At 37.9% G+C, this 22,549-nt stretch overlaps 1 protein-coding gene across 1 annotated transcript; it reads right to left on the reverse strand.

Moving 5' to 3' along the window:
* Positions 1-17,959: 17,959 nt before the first annotated feature.
* LOC122274500 lies at positions 17,960-21,496 on the reverse strand. Its single transcript, XM_043083535.1, has 3 exons — positions 21,158-21,496; positions 20,442-21,017; positions 17,960-18,442 (listed from the first exon to the last, which is right to left on the reverse strand). The coding sequence occupies exons 1-3, from the start codon at positions 21,494-21,496 to the stop codon at positions 17,960-17,962; spliced, it is 1,398 nt and encodes a 465-aa protein (XP_042939469.1).
* Positions 21,497-22,549: the final 1,053 nt, after the last annotated feature.

A 22,549-nucleotide genomic window follows, 5' to 3' on the forward strand; every position in this document is an offset into this window, starting at 1 on the left:
TAACAAAACCCCCCTTGAAGCACCCAACGATGCCAAGTAGGACCACCCGACATATGAACACCCCCACAGGCTATGGATTATTCTTCTATCCACTACCCTAAACTTAGTTTCTTGAAAGCACACAACATCCACTTTCCATGACCGCAATAAAGATCTTATACGAAGTTGTTTATTGCAGTTATTCAACCCCCTCACATTCCACGACTTTAGCTTAGGCTTCATAGTTACAAAGAGCGCCCCTCCCTTTCAATCTATCTCTTCCACCCCCCCCCCTCTCTCTCTAGCTCCATAGTTGATGGAGCAAGAAAGCCTTTTAAGTTCCCTTGGTCGCTTCTTGGTTGACTTCGAAAGACTATTTTCAATAGCAATAAGAAGGGCTCAAGAAATACCAAGAGAAGAATATATCTCTCAACCTTCTTAAATACCCAATCCAATGCAGACAAGTCCAACTCAAGGGAAATTATGCAAAGAGGAGTTGGTTCCTCAACAAAAGGCCCATTGTCTAAAAAAGACACTACCAAAGCCGAGCCTTGAATTACCTCAAATGGTTGAGGCTGAAAAAGCTCTTTAATGTCCATCCGCACCCCCTATGATTTAATGACCCATTTATGACATCTATGATTTAAGGCCACCAACAATTGGGATGCAATTCTACAAATTAATGGGTTAATTACCCACTAACCCTAGAGAATACAATAACCGGGCCAAGTATAACTTCCAGAAAATATATCATATATAATCTTTTTTTTGGGGGGGGGGGGGGGGGTGTGTTAAAATGTGCATGATTCATCCAGAGAAAACAAATTCCATAAGGTATTCAGCTTAGAGAAGGTAAAATCAGGGGAACACGGGGACTGAAAATTGTAAACAAATGGGGCTTCAGTTCCCTCATATCAAATTTTACCGAAAAAGAAAATAAGTTTCTGACATCCAAACCCCGAGGGGTAGCTCAATTGGTCAGGCCTTGGGCTTGCTCCCTCAATGGTCACTAGTTCGAGTCCCCTCAGGGCCACTAGAGGATTTACCTGGTCGTTAACTTCAGGGTCCCTTGGGATTAATCGAGGTGCGTGTAAGCTGGCCCGGACACCCAAGGTTATCAAAAAAAAAAAAAGTTTCTGACATCCAACATTATTTCTTTTCCTTTCCATCATTTTTATCAAAACCAAACCAAAAATGATATAGATTACCTCGAATGAATTCTGCCAAATTGTCGAGCCTGTAAAAGGGGTGAACAAGAAGCTTCTCTCCCCTCGGCCCTGCACAGCCAATCTTCACTATGCCTTATGCACTCCAGAAGCTGAATCACATCGCCAAACACACAGATATCAAGACCAACCCAGAAATTTCCAAACCAACACAAAACCTAACCCTAACAATTTAGACCATCTTACCTCCGGTTACAGAGAGAGAGATAGTGAGAGAGAGCGACGAAGGCTAAGAGAGCCAGGGACTGAGAGTTGAGATGGAAGATGAGACTGTGAGAGGCAGAGACTGAAAGCTAGGACTCTGGGAGTGGGAGAGTCGTGGACTGAGCTGAGAGCCTCAGAGGGAAAATCAATTTGTGTCTAGCCATTTTCTTACACGAAATTGAGACAACGATTAAATGTGAATGGGTCAAACGACGCCGTTTACAATCGGTTAAATGTGTCTTAAGCTTTGTAGTGAATGGGTAATTAACCGACTTGAACCGAAAGAATGCAGAAATGGCCAAAAGCTTCCGAATCCGATCCATTTTATTATGGGTCTTTTATTATTATTTAAATCGGATTGGGTCGAGCTCATGGTTGAAATGTACACCCCTAAGTTCTAATGGGTATGTGATTTCTCTCCCTTGATAGAAAGTTTTCATCCCAAAGCATTCTCCAACAATTACTTCAAATATGGGAACATAACAAAATAACTTCCCGAACAAAAGCTTGTGAATGTAATCACCACTTTGACTTCATCATCCCCTCGTCACAATTTCTATTATTTCTTCGCATGAACTTATACTTATTTTTCTGAGTTGCACCAAGCTTTTAGCTGTTGGGTATGTTATTAAATTAATCAATCCTTTACAATTCAATATCTCAAGATCCATCAAATTTTGCAAACATACCGAGGATGGCACTAAACTTTTCAATTTGTGACATTCTTACACTGTTTGAATTTCTAATACTTTACAAAAAGATTCTTGGGTGTCTTCTTTCCACAAATATTGTGTCGGCAAATGTTCTTTAGACACCCTAAGTTCTTTTAGTTGTGGGAGTATCCTGGCATGCTTTCTTGGGCCAATAATTCCTTCATGCGAGAATATTTCTCCAGATTTTGTAATCTTTTTAGTAAATTAGATGGAGAAATAGCCGATGTATCGTGGTTGCATTTCACCTCTAGAACTTTTAACTTGCATAAGGACTCTACCAAGAACTAGTCATGCCATGTGGTGTGATGAAAGTCCGATTTCAAAACCTCCAATTTCGGGAATGTACCCTGTAAAAGAACCGAAGTTAGCATTCAAATTTCTCGAAACCTATGCATTATAAATCTCTTTATCTCGAGATAGGGGAAGAAGAATATGATTCATGCTATTTCAAGAGTTAATTGATTGGCCTCTTACCGTTTCAACCAAGAAAAGAGGATTTTGATGGAACTCTCAAGTAGGCATTGTTGACTTGTATGTTGAAAGCTTGAGGATTTGGAAGCAAATATGCTAACTTGGACACATATCCACACTTTCAATTGTTTCAACACTGGCCATTCTAAATTATGCTTCTTGGGAAAAACTCACTTGAGTTTTGGTAATGCCCCGAGCGCCAGAAAAGTTAGTTTAGGGAATACAAGTTTCCCTTATGCTTCTTCCTTCTCAGCAATGACCTCAACTCCGCAGTCAATTACCTCAAGAGATTCCAATTCCATGAGAGTTTTGGCCATGGAAGCTGGAAAGAGACATTCCATGCTCTCACACCCATTGGCATGTACATCACGTAGATTTTGAAAGGTCAAAATATCATAGGGATTCTTATTCGATATGTGCTTCAGCTTTGGTAGATCACTCAAATATAAGTGCTTCAATTGTGTGACTGTTGCAGCACTTGTTTCTTGAAAACTTGGCCCATGTAGGTCAAACACTTGTTTTAGGGAACCGCAACCAAGTACATTCACCAACTCCAGACTCTGGAAGACTTTAAACATCTTAAATGAAAAGATGCTATTAAGATTTGCACAAGATTCAACTCTCATCATTTGAAGTTTGCAAAAGGAATTTGTTGCCAATTGGGCATTCCATATAACTTTCATGTCATCCATGCGGGAGATTACCAATATTTCCAAACTAGGTAATGTGACATGTAGGAGTAGGATTCATCCAATAGGTATCAAAATAGTGACAAATATAAGCATCATAACTTCACATAAATCCATCTAACATACTTAGTTAAAATGGCAAAATATTTCGATGTTTACAGTCATTAATTTCTTGCATTTTTCATCCACAAGACGAAATGTGAACATCTTAAAAGAGTACTAGTTAAGGCTATTATCTGATCTTGATCAACCCAGAGAAGGGGTTTTTCACTTGAGATATTGCTTTGTCGACTCTCTTCAAGTGCCTTTTGAAAGCTCATATATTTAGAAGCAAATATCTCAACATTTTGACATCCATCCACATGCATATTTTTCAATGATGGCCATTTTTTGAAGTATACACTCGTGGATAAAACCACTTGAGTTTTGCCAGCCTTGCAAGATTATGGGGATTAGATCTAGACAAATAATGGCCATTTTGAAGTATGCATTTCTAAGAAACCCAGCCATACTTATGTCTCTCGTATTAGATCTAGACAAATAAAAGTTGATAATAATGGATTACAGGTTTATGCTACTTCCATAAAATAAATAGTATTATAATTTTGTTGATTGGCAAAAAGAGTTCTATCTTCTCATTAGATTAGGAGATGTCATGATTACAAATTTGGCTTATAAATTTCTTCCGTAGTTATGTGTGATGTTGCATGTTTATGACAAAATATGACATTTTAATTAATTATCAAGTTTGATGCAAGTAAATTTTGCTCAATTTTGTGGTGCTTTATTATGTTCAACATTTATGAGTATATGTCAACACATATGTAATCGCAACATATATGTAATGCAAGTTCTATATGTAATGGCAACATATATCCATTCACAACTACGTTAACTTTAACTATTACAACTAGTTACGTTTAGAAACAATGTTAGTTCTAGAACTTCTACATTAATTACTAGAGATTAATTAAGCCACTTTTACCTCATGCACCAAGAAAAGGGGTTGCTGAGTGGAGATCTCATGCTGGCTCTCTCAAAGTGTTTCTTGAAAGCTCAGAAGTCCATAAGTAAATATGTCAACTTTTTGGCATCCTTCCACCCACATCTTTTTCAGCATTGGACATTCTAAAGTATGCAATCCTGGGTTTAATCACTTGAGTCTCGGTAGCCTCTTAAGAGTTAGGAGAGATACTTGAGAGAACACAAACCTTTCTATTGCATCTTCTCTCCCTTCACCTTCAACAATTTTCTCCACCCCACAATCTATAATCGTAAGATGCTTCAATTGCACGAGACTTCTAGCAACAGAGGCTGGAAAGAAACTTCTCAGATTCTCACATCCACTAGCCTGTATTCGTTTTAGATTTTTAAAGTTAAAAACTGCTTTGGGGTCTTTACTTTATACATGCTTCATTTGTGGAAGACGAGCCAACCACAAGTCTTTAAGCGGTATGGTTGTTACAGAATGATTTTCATTAACATTTAGCTCTTGTAGTTCAAATACTTCTTGTAGTGAACTGCAACTAGTTACAATAAGTTCCTCTACACTCTGGAATCTTGTTAGCATATCAGGTTGAAAGATGTTCACAAGATTTTCACAAAATTCAACTTTTATTATTTGTAGATTGCAAAAGGAATGTTTTGCAAATTGGTTCTGCCATATGTTAATAATCTTCTTTCTTAAATAGCAATTTTCTTATTTTAATTGATCCTTGCATTCCATTCAATATTGCTCATCTGGACTTATTAGAGGTTTTTGTTTTAAATAGGAAAAATGTTTTTCTTTAAATCCAAGGGTTGGGAAAATCTTCTTAACAAATATGGACAAATTGTCATGTGTCTTGTGAGTATATAAGAAATACATGTATTTTTTTTTTTAATTAAGGGGCTGGCACATGTCAATTTTAGCTTTGATTATTAAAAAAAGGTATACTAATTACATGCTTAATAGACTTTTGTCATTTCTAAATTAAAACGGGTCGAAGAAAATCTGGCCTCCAACATAGTTTAGAAAAATTATGTTCTTCCAAAAATGTTTGAGTTGGGTTGGGTTAAGCCAAAAATTTTTGCATGTGCCAAAAGTACTTGGGAATATTAAAAATGACTAGGGAAAAAAAAAACAGCTGAGAAAAGTAATATCTAATTTCTTTTTCTATAATTTTTCATATATAAAGATATATATCCTACTTTTTTACAAGGACAAAATTTTAAGAATCCATGACTTTGATGATCTCTACCATTTCTCTACAAGAATATGCAGTCATTATGAATGTGCCAGATCGAATGATTTTCATAGTCTATAAATAATTTTCTTTTAATAAAATAAATACTCTTCATTGATAAATCAAACAGTTACAAATTTATTCACCCATACAATTTGCGTTAAAAACTCAGGACAAGAATTCCACTACATTGCATTGTCTTGTATATGCCACGCATATCGACCCAGCCTCTGAACTGCTGCATTCCCCATTCTGCCAACATATTGGATTGAACAGCTACTGAACCTAGCCATTAGCATTTTAACTTCTTTTATAATGTTCCCCAACAGAGGCCAGGCCTCTTCACCACGTTGCAGCTGTGTTACCATTGCTAATGAATCACTTTCTAATATGAGTTCCTCAATGCCCAAGGGGAGGCACAACTGTAGACCACACACCATAGCCAGCAACTCTACTTCTATCGGGTCATTAACTTCATTTTCCTTTTTACTAGCAGCTAGTAATACTTCACATGTTTCATCCCTGAGTATAATTCCCACCCCTGCTCTGTACTGATCTGGGAGAATAGCTCCAGCCACATTTATCTTCAACACTTTTGGTAGTGTTTTTGCCCATCCAAGTGTGCAAGTTTGGTTCTTCTCAGGTTTCGTCTTCATATTCTGATGTACCTTCAGCAATGATAAGGCCTGCTCTAAACACTGCTCGGTAGCTGTTATCTTGCCCTCATGTACATGCTAATTCCTTCAATACCAAAAACTCCATGCCATCATCACAAAGGCTTCCAGCTCCTCTTTTTTGCCTCTTTCATTTATCTATGAGGTAATCTCCATAAAACTCTTACAACTCATTATGTCCTTGACATATGGGGCTAGTGGGGATATCTTCCAGCATTCTACTAGTTGCTGACAGGAAACTAAAGCATGTGAAGCATCCTCAGGTTCTTGAAAACAGAATTGACAACAATGATCCACCAACACCTTTCTCTTCTTCAGATTGCATCTTGTAGGTAAGCTCTCCTTACATGCTCTCCATGTGAAAATTTTTATTCTATGAGGCACTCTCATCTGCCATAGGGCCTTCCACACGCCCTTAAATAAATAAGTGCGTCATGAGACCCACCATAAGTAGTGCGTTAATTTTAACTTACACATGGATCAGGACCAACGTGTAATCTTTTAGGACCTAGATTTGCACATATCTCTTCAGATTCAGCTTAGATGGCATGATTAGAATGCTTGATTTTTCTTTCATTCCTTCACATTTACATCTCATGGTTCTTTTTAGTGTTTAGTACACTGTTCACCAAATATGGCTATGATTTTGCCAAGATTGATTTTGGATAGTCTACAAAGTGATTTGACAATCGACTGAATTGAGTGTTACATCAAGTGTTATTATTCACTTATAAATAATCATACGAACCTAGTGGTACAATTTGTTTCGTAAAATTCAACTTCTAAGTGCTCCAAATAAAATCAGTAGATCTTCATGCTTAAGCACTAAGCTAATTCTGCTTGCATAACGTTACACTTGCCACTTGGATGGTGTTGATCGGCAGAATATATCATTGCTGCTGTTAACAAATTCTAAGAAATAATCATGCGAAACTTCTTATTCACATTGGCAATTTTGAATTTTGCTAAATTTTTAAAATTCTTCTTTATATTCGGGTCAATAATGATAGAAAAACATGAGTACATACATTTTAGCGTAATGAAAGTTACCTTTTAATTTAAGGAAATGATATTCATAAGAAAAATCAGTTTTGAAAATTTCTTAAAAGAAATATAGGATAAGAGGTTAGGATAGTGATCCAATTACTCTATATATGTTTATTTTTTTTGAAAAAAAACTGCTATATATCTTTTATTACTTGGGAAATGATATTTCTATCGAGTCAAGCCACAAACAAAACTCATTGATTAAATTTTTTAGTTAATTTTTAAGGAAATATTGTTTATTGAGTTTGTAAATTTTTTTAAAACTGTTTAAGATCGTTTAAAAAGATTTTGAAAAGAAGAATTTGCGCGTGTAATAAGAACTTTCGATGGCTTTTTTCGGTGGGCTTAGCATTACCCTTATTATTTAATCATATTCTTATTTAAAATTCCAAATTCGAGTAAAGAAAATAAATTTTGAAAAAAATGAAAACCAATCGAGAAAGGCAATCCTAATGCTCTTACAAAGGAAATTTGGAAAGAAAAGATAAAAGGGATTGACAGACCACTAGCTACTTTGTCTTAATTGGCGTAAGGCAAACAACTTTTTCAAAGCTAGACGTGGAATGAGACCAGATTTCCATGCCAACTAGGATGATCTAATTTCCATGCCAGCTAGGATGAGCTCGCATCACTTTGGATACAAATATTTGAATAAAAGTTTTTGATAGAAGTAAAATAGTTTGAAAATTGTTGAGGGAAAAATGAGCGTATTGGCATATTCTTGTGAAAACCTGTGTAAAATAGTGTTGTAACAAGTGTTGTTGCGGAAAGGCTTGAAGATTGGTCAAAGAAGGCGACTTCGCTTGACCCTCACTCGACGGAGCGCTCGAGTGAACTCAGGCAGATTGCACCGCTCGACATTCGCTTGACAGAGCGCTCGAGCGAACTCAGGCAGATTCAACCGCTCGACCTTCGCTCGACATACAGCTCGAGCGAATTCAGGCAGATTCAACCGCTCGACCCTCACTCGACACTGAGCTCGAGCGAACCCAGGCAGAGTGTGTCGCTCGACCCTCGCTGGACACTGAGCTCGAGCAAACTTTGGCAGATTGTTTTGCTCAACCTTCGCTCGAGCCAATGTTCCAGATCACTAGGGTTTTGAATGCCTCATTTGATGGGAACTATAAATAGAACAGGTTAACTTCTGTTTTGCGTGTGGAGAATCAGAGCAAAAACCCTAAGGGCCTCCAAGAACTTCTTAGAGCAAACTCTCCCCCATTTGTTTGATTCTCTCTTGGATAAACATTTCTCCACCACAACTCATTCAAAATCAACTCTTACTTGAGTCCATTGAAGTGGACATTTTTGTTGGCCGGAAGAGTCCGGAGCTGCCGTTGATGCAGAGATCGAGAGGTTCTTTTGGAAGCTATAGGAAGGTTGGAGTTCCGACACTACATGCGTGTAGAGATCGAGTGGGTCACTCGTGGTGTTGCAAGCCAAGTTTAGCTACTACAAAGGTTTTGTGAGTGTCTCTAAATTGGTTGTAACAAACTAAAATTTCTATAGTGGATTTGAGGTGGTGTCTTACACCCGGAGTGGTTTTAGATTTTGAAGATGTTCTTCAAATGAGTTTCCACTCCATCATCAAAATCATGTGTTGATTATTTATGTTATTTGATTCATTTATTAACTGCTTGTTTGTCTAATATTCAAAAAGCCATAAAAATTAGATTACACCTATTCACCCCCCCTCTAGGTGTAGTGTTGGGTAGAACCACTGCTTTTTCAATTGGTATCAGAGCGGGTTCACTCTGCTAGGTTTTAGTTCCTGAGTGTGATCCTGCTGTAGTGGTTTAAATGGATAGGTCTCAATCACTCACATCTCCACCATATTTTGATGGAAACAACTATGCTTATTGGAAAGTGAGAATGAGAGCATTCTTGAAATCTGTGGATGAACGAGTATGGGTTTCCATCACAAATGGGTGGACAGAACCAGAGGTTCTTGTTGATGGAGTACGAACTCCCAAAAGTGTAGAAAATTACTCTAGGGATGAAATAAGTGAGTGCGGTTGGAATAGCAAAGGGCTTAATGCGATCTTTATGGCTGTATCCCAGGAAGAATTCAAACGGATATCAATGTGTCAAAATTGCAAGGAAGCTTGGGATATTCTTGAGATTACCCATGACGGTACCAAGGCTGTAATGGAATCATTGTGCGAAATAAAGCAAGACTGGTTGCTCAAGGGTATGCCCAGATGGAGGGTATAGACTTCGATGAGACTTTCGCTCCGGTTGCCAGACTTGAGTCAATTCGAATTTTGTTGAGCATCGCTTGTCATATGTGCTTCAAGCTCTATCAAATGGATGTCAAGAGTGCTTTTCTGAATGGAATTCTTCAAGAAGAAGTATATGTTGAACAACCAAAGGGTTTCAAGGATCCAAAATATCCTAGTCATGTCTACAGGCTGAAGAAAGCTCTTTATGGCCTAAAACAGGCTGCTAGAGCTTGGTATGAAAGACTAACTTCCTATTTGGAAAACCACAAGTTTTTGAGAGGAAGTGTGGATAGGACATTATTCATCAGAAAAGCTGGAGAAGACGTAACAGTTGCTCAAATCTATGTGGATGACATTGTTTTTGGATCTTCCACTAACACTCTGGCTCTTGAGTTTGCTGATGAGATGAAGAATGAATTTGAGATGAGCATGGTAGGTGAACTAACCTTTTTCTTGGGACTCCAGGTAAAACAGTTGAATGATGGGTTATTCATATCTCAATCCAAATATGCAAAAGATCTTATCACAAAATTTGGATTAGATTGCAAGAGCCATGCTAGAACTCCCATGAGCACTAGTGTTAAGCTAAGCACTGATTTGTCAGGCAAGGATGTTGTGCAATCCTTGTATAGGAGCATGATTGGGAGTTTGCTGTATCTCACTGCAAGTAGACCAGACATTGCCTTTAGTGTTGGGGTGTGTGCTAGATTTCAAGCCAATCCAAAAGAATCACATTTGATAGCTATCAAACGCATACTTCGTTATGTGAATGAGACTATTAACTATGGGATTTGGTATTCTAGAGACTCTAACACTGAACTTGCAGGCTATTCAGATGCTAATTAGGCAGGTAATGCAGATGATAGGAAAAGCACCTCTGGTGGGTGTTTCTATGTTGGGACGAATTTGGTAGCCTGGATGAGTAAGAAACAAAACTCAATTTCCATGTCCACGGCTGAGGCTGAATACATTGCTACAGGGAGTTGTTACACGCAATTGTTGTGGATGAAGCAAATGCTATGTGACTATGGCATTGCCCAAGGTGTGATGAGCGTCTATTGTGACAATACCGGTGCTATTAACATTTCAAAAAATCCTGTCCAACACTCTAGGACCAAGCACATTGACATTAGGCACCATCTCATTCGGGAGCTTGTGGAAACAAAGGTTGTGACTCTTGAGTATGTTCCCACCGAACATCAACTAGCCGACCTTTTTACAAAACCCTTGGATAAGCTTCGTTTTGAACTTCTTAGAAAGGCTATTGGGATTTGTGCTTTGACATAAGTCCTGAAACATGCATAACATGCATTACATGTTTTTCATGCACTTTCATTTTTTTTTTTGTTGTTGATGTTTGGGTTGCGTATGTTAGTTGTTTAGTTTTATTGTCTTTGATTGCTGCCCCTACATGCACTCCATGATTGTGCTATATAATAGTGGGGTTGTTAATTCTAAAATCTAGGTGCATGTATCTTTTGAGATTTGTATAATATACCTATATTTTACAAAGGTTTGGAACATGAGTATCTCGTGTAATCTGTGACTGGCATCACACACTTCACTCCAAACTCAGTCAATTGACATTTCACCACTTGTGAGTTTATTGGGGAGGCAATCAAAAGTGGTAGGAAGCTCTATCTTCATACAGAATTGACCACGGGCTAGATGACCTCATCATGGTTCGTTTGTGAAAAAAAAAAGTGGTGAAAAACAGAATAAGTTTTCTGTTTTCTTGAACATACTAAAACAAGTATTTAAACAGAAAGATTCAGGTCCTAGCAGCATTGGGTTTGACTTTCTGTATCTTGAATGAGCTTCCCAAGCACTTATGGTTTCATGTTCAGCCCAACCCCGCTCACGCCTTACGGTTGAAATTTCTTGATTGAGTAAGGATCGCTTTAAACACGCACGTCTATATTACTTGTGATACTTTGTTTTTAACTGCATGTTTTATGGAAATATGATGCTCTTCTACATTTGATATGTACTCTTGGTGTGAAAATTGACATTCCCAATATTTGTCCAAGTCATGTGAGTGTTGTGTACTTCAAAACTGGGCAAAATGTGATTTTCTGGTGGTCTCGCTCGACCCTTGCTCGACTTCGCTCGAGCGAAACCTGCTCGATAGCCGCTCGAGGGTTTTAAGTTCACTTGAGCGAACGACTGTTATAAAACTCGAGCACCGCTCGAGCCGCTCGAGCAGACTGCTCTGTTTCGTGCTCTTTTCTCCCTCCCGTGCGATTTTCTTCCACTTTTCTCCAATTTCTTTGTTTAATCGAGTGTTTTACTTCCGAAATCATCTCCAAATCAAGGTAAAGCCCTTTCTCTTGTGTATTTTCATGATTTGGTGATTTTATTTTGGGTATTTCCGTGTAGTTTGAATATGGTGTTCGGATTGGGGGTTTTTAAAGGTTTTTCTTGAAATTGTTCCGTTTCTTTTGGTTTATTGAGGCTATTGTGTAGCCATTGTTGGTTTTTGAGTGTATTTAGACAGTTTTTGGAACTCCCATGGGCTTATGCCCGAGTTTCCCACTTGGATGCACTCCAAGTGCTCGATAAAATGCCTAAATGAAGTTTGTATTCTCTTTTTCATCATGCATTGGCATAGCATTGTCCCCATATCTATTTTATGTCTATTCTAGGTTTGGGACATCGTTTAATTAGGATTGAATTGGGTTTGAAGGTATTTTGGTTTAGATTGTGGCATTGGCTTGCAAATGGCTTTGCATGTGGGTTGTCATTGCATAGGAGTCATGCACATGGGTTGGCATTAGCATGCATGTGGATCATGCACATGAGTTGGACTAGGCATTTATCATTGTTTTGCAAAATGAAGAGCGGCATAGGGCATGCACCAAGTCTTACATTGTCGGGTGGCATTGTTGTGTCAGCATGCATGCATTCATCACGTCTTCACATTGCCTTATCCTTGTCTAACGTCATTGACTCTGTCTACAGCTGAAACCATGTCTCGACGAGTTCGTCCTCGCCAAAACCCCCTGCACCCGCTCAAGCTCACTTCCATAGTGCCAGAGCTCAGGAGTTATATTCTCAGAACTTCTCGCATCATACTCCTATAGTCGAGCGTAAAGTGGTCTTAGGTGAGCTTACCGAGACTATAATTCCCTGCATTTTTGAGTCTCGTCAGTGGCAGGCATTGACCACTGGTCATCCCACTCCTTTTGTGGAGTTGGTTAGGGAGTTTTACTCCAATATTCATGACGTGTTTGTTGACGACTCGTTTGAAGTCAGTCTCAGGAACGTTGTTTTTCGAGTAACTCCGGGCATGATAGCGACTCTGCTAAATGCCCCTCGTGTGTCCTATCCTGAGTTTCCCTACTCAGGGACATCTCCTCCCAGTCCACAAGTCATTGCTAGTTGTCTTTGTGGTCGACCTAGTAGTTGGGAAGGGACAACCCCTATTTCAACTGCTCGTTTTACCCCTGATCACCTCATTCTCAGTAGGATTGTTCTTACGAACTTAGATCCTACTGGTCATAATAGTGATGTGGGTCTTGACCGAGCCCTTCGGCTGTATGCCTTGATCAATGGTGTCTCCATTGATCTAGGAAGTCTTTTGTGTCGGGTTATTGTTGAGGCATATCGGTCCTCCAAAACACGGACTGGTTTGCCCTTACCATGCTTAATCACCTGACTAGCTCTCTCCCAATCTGTTGCTTTCCATCCTCAGGAGCCTAGAATTGCACTTAAGGCTCCTATTGGTCGTAGGACCGTCCAGCTGAGTCGTGCTCACACAACTCCACACCCTCTCCGTGTTGAGCATCCTCCCGCTCCTCTCAGCCTTCGAGCTCCCGACCATTTAGTTCTCAGCCGTTTACTTCGGCCCCATCCAGCTCTCAGCCATCTTCCTCAGCCCCCGGTTCGTCGGAGCCCAGTCTTCAGCAGGTACTTGAGTATCTAGCTCGTCTTGACGCCCGGTTCGACAGCCTTGAGGTGAAAGTTGATAACCTGCAACAACTTGTGACTCAACGCTTCAACGACATTGAGAGTCAACTCAATGAAGATGATGAGGATGCCGATGGTGATGATTGAGACCCTTGGCCTCTTGTGACAAAAAGGGGGAGATATTGTTGAGGGGGAGTAGTACATTAGTATTAACTCAGGGGGAGTGTTACTTGTACTAACATTTTTTTTTGGGGGAACATCAGCTTTTGGTTATGTCTGTTGAATTATATCTCTTGTTAGCTGCTGTTGTTTGACTAATGTTTCTTTGAACTCAATCTCTGATTTGTTGCTTAATGAAATATTTCTTTTCTTGATATGATTGTTCATGAATTATGATTTGGGAATTGCAAATATGTTTTTGTGCATATGTGAATGGGTATGTTTAACTGTTTGCTAAGCGTGTGCAGAAATATTTCAACATGTTCAAGAATGTGGATCTAGTTGGGTGTGCTAGGATTAAGTCATATGTATAGGTTAGAGGTTTTGTCACAGAAATGCCAAAGGGGGAGATTGTTGAGGGAAAAATGAGCGTATTGGTATATTCTTGTGAAAACCTGTGTAAAATAGTGTTGTAACAAGTGTTGTTGCGGAAAGGCTTGAAGATTGGTCAAAGAAGGCGACTTCGCTCAACCCTCGCTCGACGGAGCGCTCGAGCGAACTCAGGCAGATTGCACCGCTCGACATTCGCTAGACGGAGCGCTCGAGCGAACTCAGGTAGATTCAACCGCTCGACCTTCGCTCGACATACAGCTCAAGCGAACTCAGGCAGATTCAACCGCTAGACCCTCGCTCGACACTGAGCTCGAGCGAACCCAGGCAAAGTGTGTCGCTCGACCCTCGCTCGAGCAAACTCAGGTAGAGTCGACCGCTCGATACTCGCTCGACAGGTCGCTCGAGCGAACTTTGGCAGATTGTTTCGCTCGACCTTCGCTCAACACTTCGCTCGAGCCAATGTTCCAGATCACTAGGGTTTTGAACGCCTCATTTGATGGGAACTATAAATAGAACATGTTAACTTCTGTTCTGGGTGTGGAGAATCAGAGCAAAAACCCTAAGGGCCTCCAAGAACTTCTTAGAGCAAACTCTCCCCCATTTGTTTGATTCTCTCTTGGATAAACATTTCTCCATCACAACTCATTCAAAATCAACTCTTACTTGAGTCCATTGAAGTGGACATTTTTGTTGGCCAGAAGAGTCCGGAGCTGCCGTTGATGCAGAGATCGAGAGGTTCTCATGGGAAGCTATAGGAAGGTCGGAGTTCCGACACTACATGCGTGTAGAGATCGAGTGGGTCACTCGTGGTGTTGCAAGCCAAGTTTAGCTACTACAAAGGTTTTGTGAGTGTCTCTAAATTGGTTGTAACAAACTAAAATTTCTATAGTGGATTTGAGGTGGTGTCTTACACCCGGAGTGGTTTTAGATTTTGAAGATGTTCTTCAAATGAGTTTCCACTCCGTAATCAAAATCATGTGTTGATTATTTGTGTTATTTGATTCATTTATTAACTGCTTGTTTGTCTAATATTCAAAAAGCCATAAAAATTAGATTACACCTATTCACCCCCCTCTAGGTGTAGTGTTGGGTAGAACCACTGCTTTTTCAAAAATATTTGAGAACAATTCATATTTCCCAAACATAACCTTAAAGTTATTTTAGAAGCGATTTAGCACCGATCAACACCAATTAATTATAACCTAAAGTTTCTTGCAATTGATTTTGAAACTTTGAGTTTATAAAAAAAAAGTTGTAAAAAATTATAACCGTGTTAAATCCAAGAAAATGCACAATAGACTAAAAGAATATATTTTCTCAGAAATTTAAATTCATATTCAATAGATAAATTATTTTTAGCAACTATTTATCAAAATATATCTCAATGGGATATTTTGTATCTCAATAGTATGGATTATTTCTAGTTGATAAGCATTCTCATAACGCTTATAAATAAGATTATAAGAGTTCCCGATCACATGATATCCACTCTGAACCTGTTCGAGAATGGTAAATGATTTCTAGCGTATGTAAATTCTGTACAATTATTTTTAAAAAAGGTAGGACACATACAATCAATTTCAAATAAGCTGCAAAGACTTATCAATCTAAAACTATTTCTAGCATTCTTTAAAGGATTAACTACACTTTATAAGATCTAATTTGCCTAAAATTGCCTGTAGGCTCAAGTAGTGGCAGCAACCTTGAAATCACATTTCCAAACCATTTTTTTTTTCTCATTAGTTGAAGGCCGCTTTGTTAGCAATGTTAGGGAAATTTACAAACTCACCAAACTTTTTATATAGTCCATCTTATAAAAAAAGCATTTCAAAATTTAATTTTTATCCGATTTTGAAAATTTAATTTAGTAGTTCCACCCTTGCATTACACATGTTCGATGACTAGGTGATGTAACGAATGGTTGAACTTCCCAATCATATGAAAATATTTCATTCTAACTACATACAATGAAATACAAGGCCTGGTTAACTCCAGTTTGATATATATATAGAGGGAATACTTGCAAAAATGAATATTACAAAATAAATTGTTACAAAATTTGCGCATTTGAAAGAATTTCACCTAGGACACCAAATGTTATATTCATGCAGGAATCTTTTTGCAATAAAATTAAAATATAAAAAAGTAAAAAATTATATATATATATATATATATTTAATCTTCAAGAATAATTAATTGTTTAAATAATATCTATTTAGAAAAATGGTTGTTCTACACCCAACGAGAGTGTACCTTAAGACATTCTCTAAGGTTATTTGGTTTCTTTATTATATATATTCTTGATTTTAAAAAAAAATTAACAACATCATTAAAAAATATTTTTTTAATCACTAAGTTAAAAAAAATAAATTGAGAAAATGTATCGATGGCTCAATCATTTTCCTTATAAAAAAAGTGTTCCAGTGAGCCAAAAGATTAGAGGACTAATAGGTGCACCGGCTCCCATGCCCCAAGTATCCAAATTCCAAATTCTCTCTATAATTATTAATTTCGTTGATTTCCTCAAAAAGTAGAAAAAAGATACAAATTTACATTTGCTGCTTAATTTACTATAGTGGCTTTACAGTCACATGTGGGGATCCTGATTGGGATCCCGACATAGTAAATTTTTTTTTCATGTATTTTTTTAATGCTTCTAAATATTATTTTTAAAAAAATTCACAACATTATTAAAAAAACATTTCCTTAATCATTAAATAAAAATAAATAAAACCCTGTCGGGATCCTCCATCTGGAAGAGTAGCAATTCTCTTTACTAAAAGTGTCCAAATTCAGAATATTACAATATTTTTATCATGACATGTTGTGAGAGGATTATGAATTAGAAATCAAATTAGTGGTGCTGAAAATATGAAACGTGTAAAATAATATACTTGCCTTTCTTTAAATAGACTACTGGCTATCAAACTGGTTTGTCCTCTCAAAGCGAATGTATGGTGGTATTTAGGTCATGCTTCCAAATATGTGATTTCTCTCCTCTTGTTGTTGCTTGGACACTTTCTAGCTTCGGTGTGCTTAAGACTCCGTGACAGAAAGTTTTCATCCCAGGGCATTCTACTACAATTACTTCTTTCAAATATGAAAACATAATAGAATAACTTCCCGAGCAAAAGCTTGTGAAGTTGGGTAATCATTTAAATTTTAAGCAAGTCAATTTGCTGAATGTAATCTTCACTTTGGCTTGATCATCCCCCTTCACCACAATTTCTATTATTCCTTTGCATGAGCTTACACTCATTTTTCTGAGTTGCACCAAGCTTTTGGCTGTTGGGTATGCTATTAAATTGATTAATCCATTACAACTCAATATCTCAAGATGTTTCAAATTGTGGATGGCACTAACCTAGAGATTCTAACACTACTATAATTTAATTTGTGACATTCTAATACTGCTAGAATTTCGAGTACTTTATGAAAAACTAGAGATTCCTGGACATCTTCTTTCAACAAATGTGTTAGCATTGGTGCGTCAGACACCCTAAGCTCTTTTAGTCTTAGGAATCACTTGGTATGCTTTCCTGGGCCAATAAATTCTTCATACGAGAATATTTCTTGCCAAGAATTACAGCTCACAACAAGTTTCTTCAGATTCTATAATCTTTTTTAGTAAATTAGATGGAAAAATACCTAATGTATCATGGAATTGCATTGCACCTCTAGAACTTTTAAGTTGCAGAAGGACTATAAAAAATTGGTCACGTCATGTTGTCATGTCATCAAGATCCGATGTCAAGACCTACAATTTTGGGAATGTACCTTATAAAAGAATCAAAGTTAGCATTCAATTTTCTCGAGAAATGTGTATTACGGAACTATTTTTCTCAAGAGAGGGAAGAATACAATATGACTCGTGCTATTACAAAGAGTTAATTGATTGGCATCTGACCTCTTCAACCAAGAAAAGAGGATGTTGAATGAAACTCTCAAATAGACACTGTTGACTTGTTTTCTTGAAATCTTGAGAATTTAGAAGCAAATATGCTAACTCGGTCACATCCCCATGCTCTCAATTATTTCAACACTAGCAATTCTAAATTATATGCCCCGGGGAAATCCACTTGAGTTTTTGCAATGCCCTGAGTGCCACAGAAGTTAGTTTAGGGAACACAAGTCTACCTTCTGCTTCTTCCTTCTCAACAATGACCTCAATCCCGTAACCAATTACCACAAGAGATTCCAATTCCGTGAGAGTTTTGACCATGAAGGTTGGAAATAGACATTCCATGCTCTCGCACCCGACGACACGTACATCACATAGATTTTGAAAGCTCCAAATATCACGAGGATCCTTATTTGATATGTGCATCAGCTTTGGCAGATGATCCAAATATAAGTGTTTCAATTGCGTGACTGTTACAACACTTGTTTCTTGAAAACTTGGCCCTTGTAGGTCAAACACTTGTTTTAGAGAACCGCAACGGACTACATTCACCAACTCCAAACTCTGGAAGACTTTAAACATCTTAAACAGAAAGATGCTATTAAGATTTGCACAAGATTCAACACCCATGTTCTGAAGTTTGAAAAAGGAATATGCTACGAATTGGGTATTCCATATAACTTTCATGTCATCCATGTGTGTGATTATCAGTATTATCCAAATTAGGGAATGCAACCTGTTGGAGTAGAATTCATCCAATAGGAGTAAAAAAAGTGACAAATCTAAGCATGCATCATAACTTCACATAACTTAATATATATAACATGCCAAGTTAAAATGGCCAAAGATTTCAAAGTTTATAATCAGTTCTCACATTTTTTATCATTCTAGTTACATCTTGTACTCAAAATGTGAACATCTTAAAAGAGTACTAGTTGAGGCTATTACCTGATCTTGATCAACCAAGAAAAGGGGTTGGTCACTTGAGATCTTGCTTTGTCAACTTTCTTCAAGTGCCTCTTGAAAGCTCATGAATTCTGAAGCAAATATCTCAACTTTTTGACATCCATCTACACATATCGTTTTCAATAATGGCCATTTTGAAGTATGCACTCCTGGATAAAACCACTTGAGTTTTGCTAGCCCTTGAAGATTTAGATTTGTCATACAAGGGAACACAAACCTTGGTGTTGCCTCTTGATCTCATCCTCTTGCCCGACAATCTCCTCAATCCCACAATTGACTATATGAAGATCCTCCAATTGCTTGAGATTTGTAGCCACTAAGACTGTTGGAAAGACGCTTTTCAAGCTCTCACAAAATGTAACCTCAAGTAATTGAATATTGCAAAAGGATCCGCTGCAACTTGGTCGTGCCATATGGTTATTAAGTTATCTATATGTGAAATTGCTAATTTCTCCAAGCTTGGGAATGCTACCTGTGAATTCATCCCAATTAATGTGTTAACATATTATATGTTCTTATCCATCAAAGCATCTATTTGATTAATTTTGATCTCTTTTAGCCATGCATGACATCAAAATTAACAAGAAATTGAAGTGTTGGAATCCATGAAATCTGCATGGCGGTTGGGGTTGGGGGAGGGGGAGTTCAAAAAAAAAATTAGGAGGGCTAAATATGTACTAACTTTTAAATAGTCCACCTTATAAAAAAGCATTTCAAAATTTAATTTTTATCCGATTCTGAAAATTTAATTTAGTAGTTTCGCCCCTGCATTACATATTCTATGACTAGGTGATATAATGAATAGTTGAACTTCCCAAGCAAATGAAAATGTTTCATTCTAACTACATACAATGAAATACAAGGCCTGGTTAACTCCAGTTCGATATATATATATATATATATATATATATTATATACATATATTTAATCTTCAAGGATAATTAATTGTTTAAATAATATCTATTTAGAAAAAGGGCAGTTCTACACCCACTGAGGGGTGTAGCCCGAGACACCTGATAAAGTCATTTGGTATATATATATATATATTCTTAAATATTTTAAAAACAATTCACAACATCATTAAAAATTATTTTTCTAATCATCAAGTTAAAAAAAAAAAATGGAGAAAATGTATCAATGGCCAAGCATTTTCCTTAGAAAATAAAAGGAAAATTTCAAATCCTCCATGTAATTATTAATTTTGTTGATTTCCACAGAAAGTGGAATAAATATACAAATTTAGGTTTGATGCTTAATTTACTAAAAGGGTGCAATTAATTCAGAATATTACAATATTTTTACCATGACAGAAGGATTATGAATTACAAATCAAATTAGTGATGCTGAAAGTATGAAACATGCAAAATAATATACTTGCCTTTCTTACTGGCTATCAAGCTAGTTTGTCCTCCCAAAGCGAATATATGGTGGTATTCAGGTCATGCTTCTAATGGTGGGTATGTGATTTCTCTCCTCTTGTTGCTTGTACCCTTTCTAGCTTTGGTGTGCTTAGGACTCCGTGACAAAAAGTTTTCATCTTAGGGCATTCTCCTACAATTACTTCTAACAAATATGGGAACATAGTAGAATAACTTCCTGAGCAAAAGCTTGTGAAGTTTGGTAAGCAATCAAATTTTAAGCAAGTCAATTTGCTGAATGTAATTACCACTTTGGCTTGATCATCCCCTTTTGCAACAATTTCTGTTATTCCTTTGCATGAGCTTACACTCATTTTTCTGAGCTGCACCAGGCTTTTGGCTGTTGGGCATGTTATTAAATTGATCAATCCATTACAACCCAATATCTCAAGATCTGTCAAATTGGGGAAACATATCAAGGATGGCACTAAACTTTTCAATTTGTGACATTCAGACACGACTAGAATTTCCAGTACCTTGTGAAAAGCTAGAGATTCCTGGATATCTTCTTTCCACAAATGTGTCAACATTTGTGCTTTAGACACAATGAGCTCTTTTAGTCGTGGGAGTAACCTGGCATGCTTTCTAGGGCCAATAAATTCTTCATACTGGAATATTTCTTGCCAGGAATTATAGCTCACAACAAGTTTCTCTAGATTTTGTAATCTTTTTAGTAAATTAGATGGAAAAATAGCTGATGTATCATGGTTGCATTGCACCTCCAGAAATTTTAAGTTGCAGAAGGACTCTATCAAAAACTGGTCACACTGTGTGGTTAGGTCATGAAGGTCCAATTTCAAAGCCTCCAATTTCGGGAATGTACCCTATAAAAAAAAAAAAAAAATCGGAGTTAGCATCAAATTTTCTAGAGAACTGTGTCTTACGAAACTATTTTTCTCAAGAGAGAGGGAAGAATACAATATGACTCGTGTTATTTCAAAGAGTTACTTGAATGGCATCTTACCTCTTCAGCCAAGAAAAAAGGATGTTGAATTGAACTCTCAAGTAGATACTGTTGACTTGTTTCTTGAAATCTCGAGAATTTAGAAGCAAATATGCTAACTTGGTCACATCCCCACACTTTCAATTCTTTCAACTCTGGCCATTTTAAATTATGTGCCCCAGGGGAAATCCACTTGAGTTTTTGTAATACCCCAAGTGCCGAAGAAGTTAGTTTAGGGAACACAAGTCTCCCTTCTACTTCTTCCTTCTCAACAATGACCTCAACCCCGCAGTCAATTACCTCAAGAGATTCTAATTCCGTGAGAGTTCTAGCCATGGAAGCTGGAAAGAGACATTCCATGCTCTCACACCCGTTGGCATGTACATCACATAGATTTTGAAGACTCAAAATATCACAGGGATCCTTATTTGATATGTGCTTCAACTTTGGCAGATCACTTAAATATAATTTCTTCAATTGAGCGACTGTTACAACACTTGTTTCTTGAAAACTTGGCCCGTGTAGGTCAAACACTTGTTTTAGGGAACCGCAGCCAACTACTGTGATGACCCGCTTTTAAGTGTATTTTCGCTTAAATGGTTGTTTTTATTTTAATTAATATATTAGTTATTTATTTTAATTTATTTGCGTTTTAAATTTAGTTTTTAATTTATTTGATGTTGTGTTTTATTTCTTTTAGTTGTTTTGTGGTTTTTAATCTCTTTTTGGCAGTTTAGTTTTGTTTTCCGGATGAGGATTAGATCTCCCCTTTTCCCTACATCTCTTTTCTTTTTTTTCCTTTCTTTTTTCTTTTTCCTCTTTCTTTTTCCTTCTTCTTTTCTTTTTCCTTTCTTTTTCTTTTTTTTTCTTCTTTTTCTTTTTTCTTTTTTCTCTCTTCTCTCTCCCCGATCGGTCCCCCCCCGAGCTCTCTCTCTCTCTCCTCCCTCTCCCTCACGCCGAACACCTTCTCTCTACCGGCCCACCGCCGTCCGGCCACCACTCGGCCACCCACCGGTCCCATTTTCTTCCCCTCCCTCCGGCGCACCACCCCTCCAAAGCCCACCCCCAACCGGCCGGCCGTTTGGCCGGAAAAGCTCCAAGAAGGGCGCACGGATTTTGCTCCGATCCGCTGCCGTCGCTCCACCTCCGGCCACCACTTCTTCACCACTTCATCACCGACTCCTTGCCGTCCTAACCCACCCATTTCCGGCCTCCAACGACCACCGGAACAGCTCCAACGACCACCGGCCATTTTCCCGCGATTCCGCCGCCACCCACGGCCGTTCATCACTTCCAATAGCTTCACAACCATCCCTAGACCATACCCTATCAATCTCGTGTCCTAGTTTGTCCCCGTTCAAAAGTGGGTTTTTCAAACCCACGGCCACAGTGAATTTTCACTGTGACGTTGCT

This window comes from Carya illinoinensis, chromosome 8, assembly GCF_018687715.1.
Source record: "Carya illinoinensis cultivar Pawnee chromosome 8, C.illinoinensisPawnee_v1, whole genome shotgun sequence".
Classification (NCBI taxonomy): Eukaryota; Viridiplantae; Streptophyta; class Magnoliopsida; order Fagales; family Juglandaceae; genus Carya; species Carya illinoinensis.

Bases quoted from the DNA above. Each gene is read 5' to 3' on its own strand.
- LOC122274500 (XM_043083535.1), bottom strand. From the start codon at position 21,496: ATGGAATGTCTCTTTCCAGCTTCCATGGCTAGAACTCTCACGGAATTA. The intron at 21,018-21,157 runs GTAAGATGCCAT...TTTTTTTTATAG, and splicing joins CTTTTTTCTTGGCTGAAGAG to GGTACATTCCCGAAATTGGA. The intron at 18,443-20,441 runs GTAATTACATTC...TTCAAACTTCAG, and splicing joins GGGATGATCAAGCCAAAGTG to AACATGGGTGTTGAATCTTG.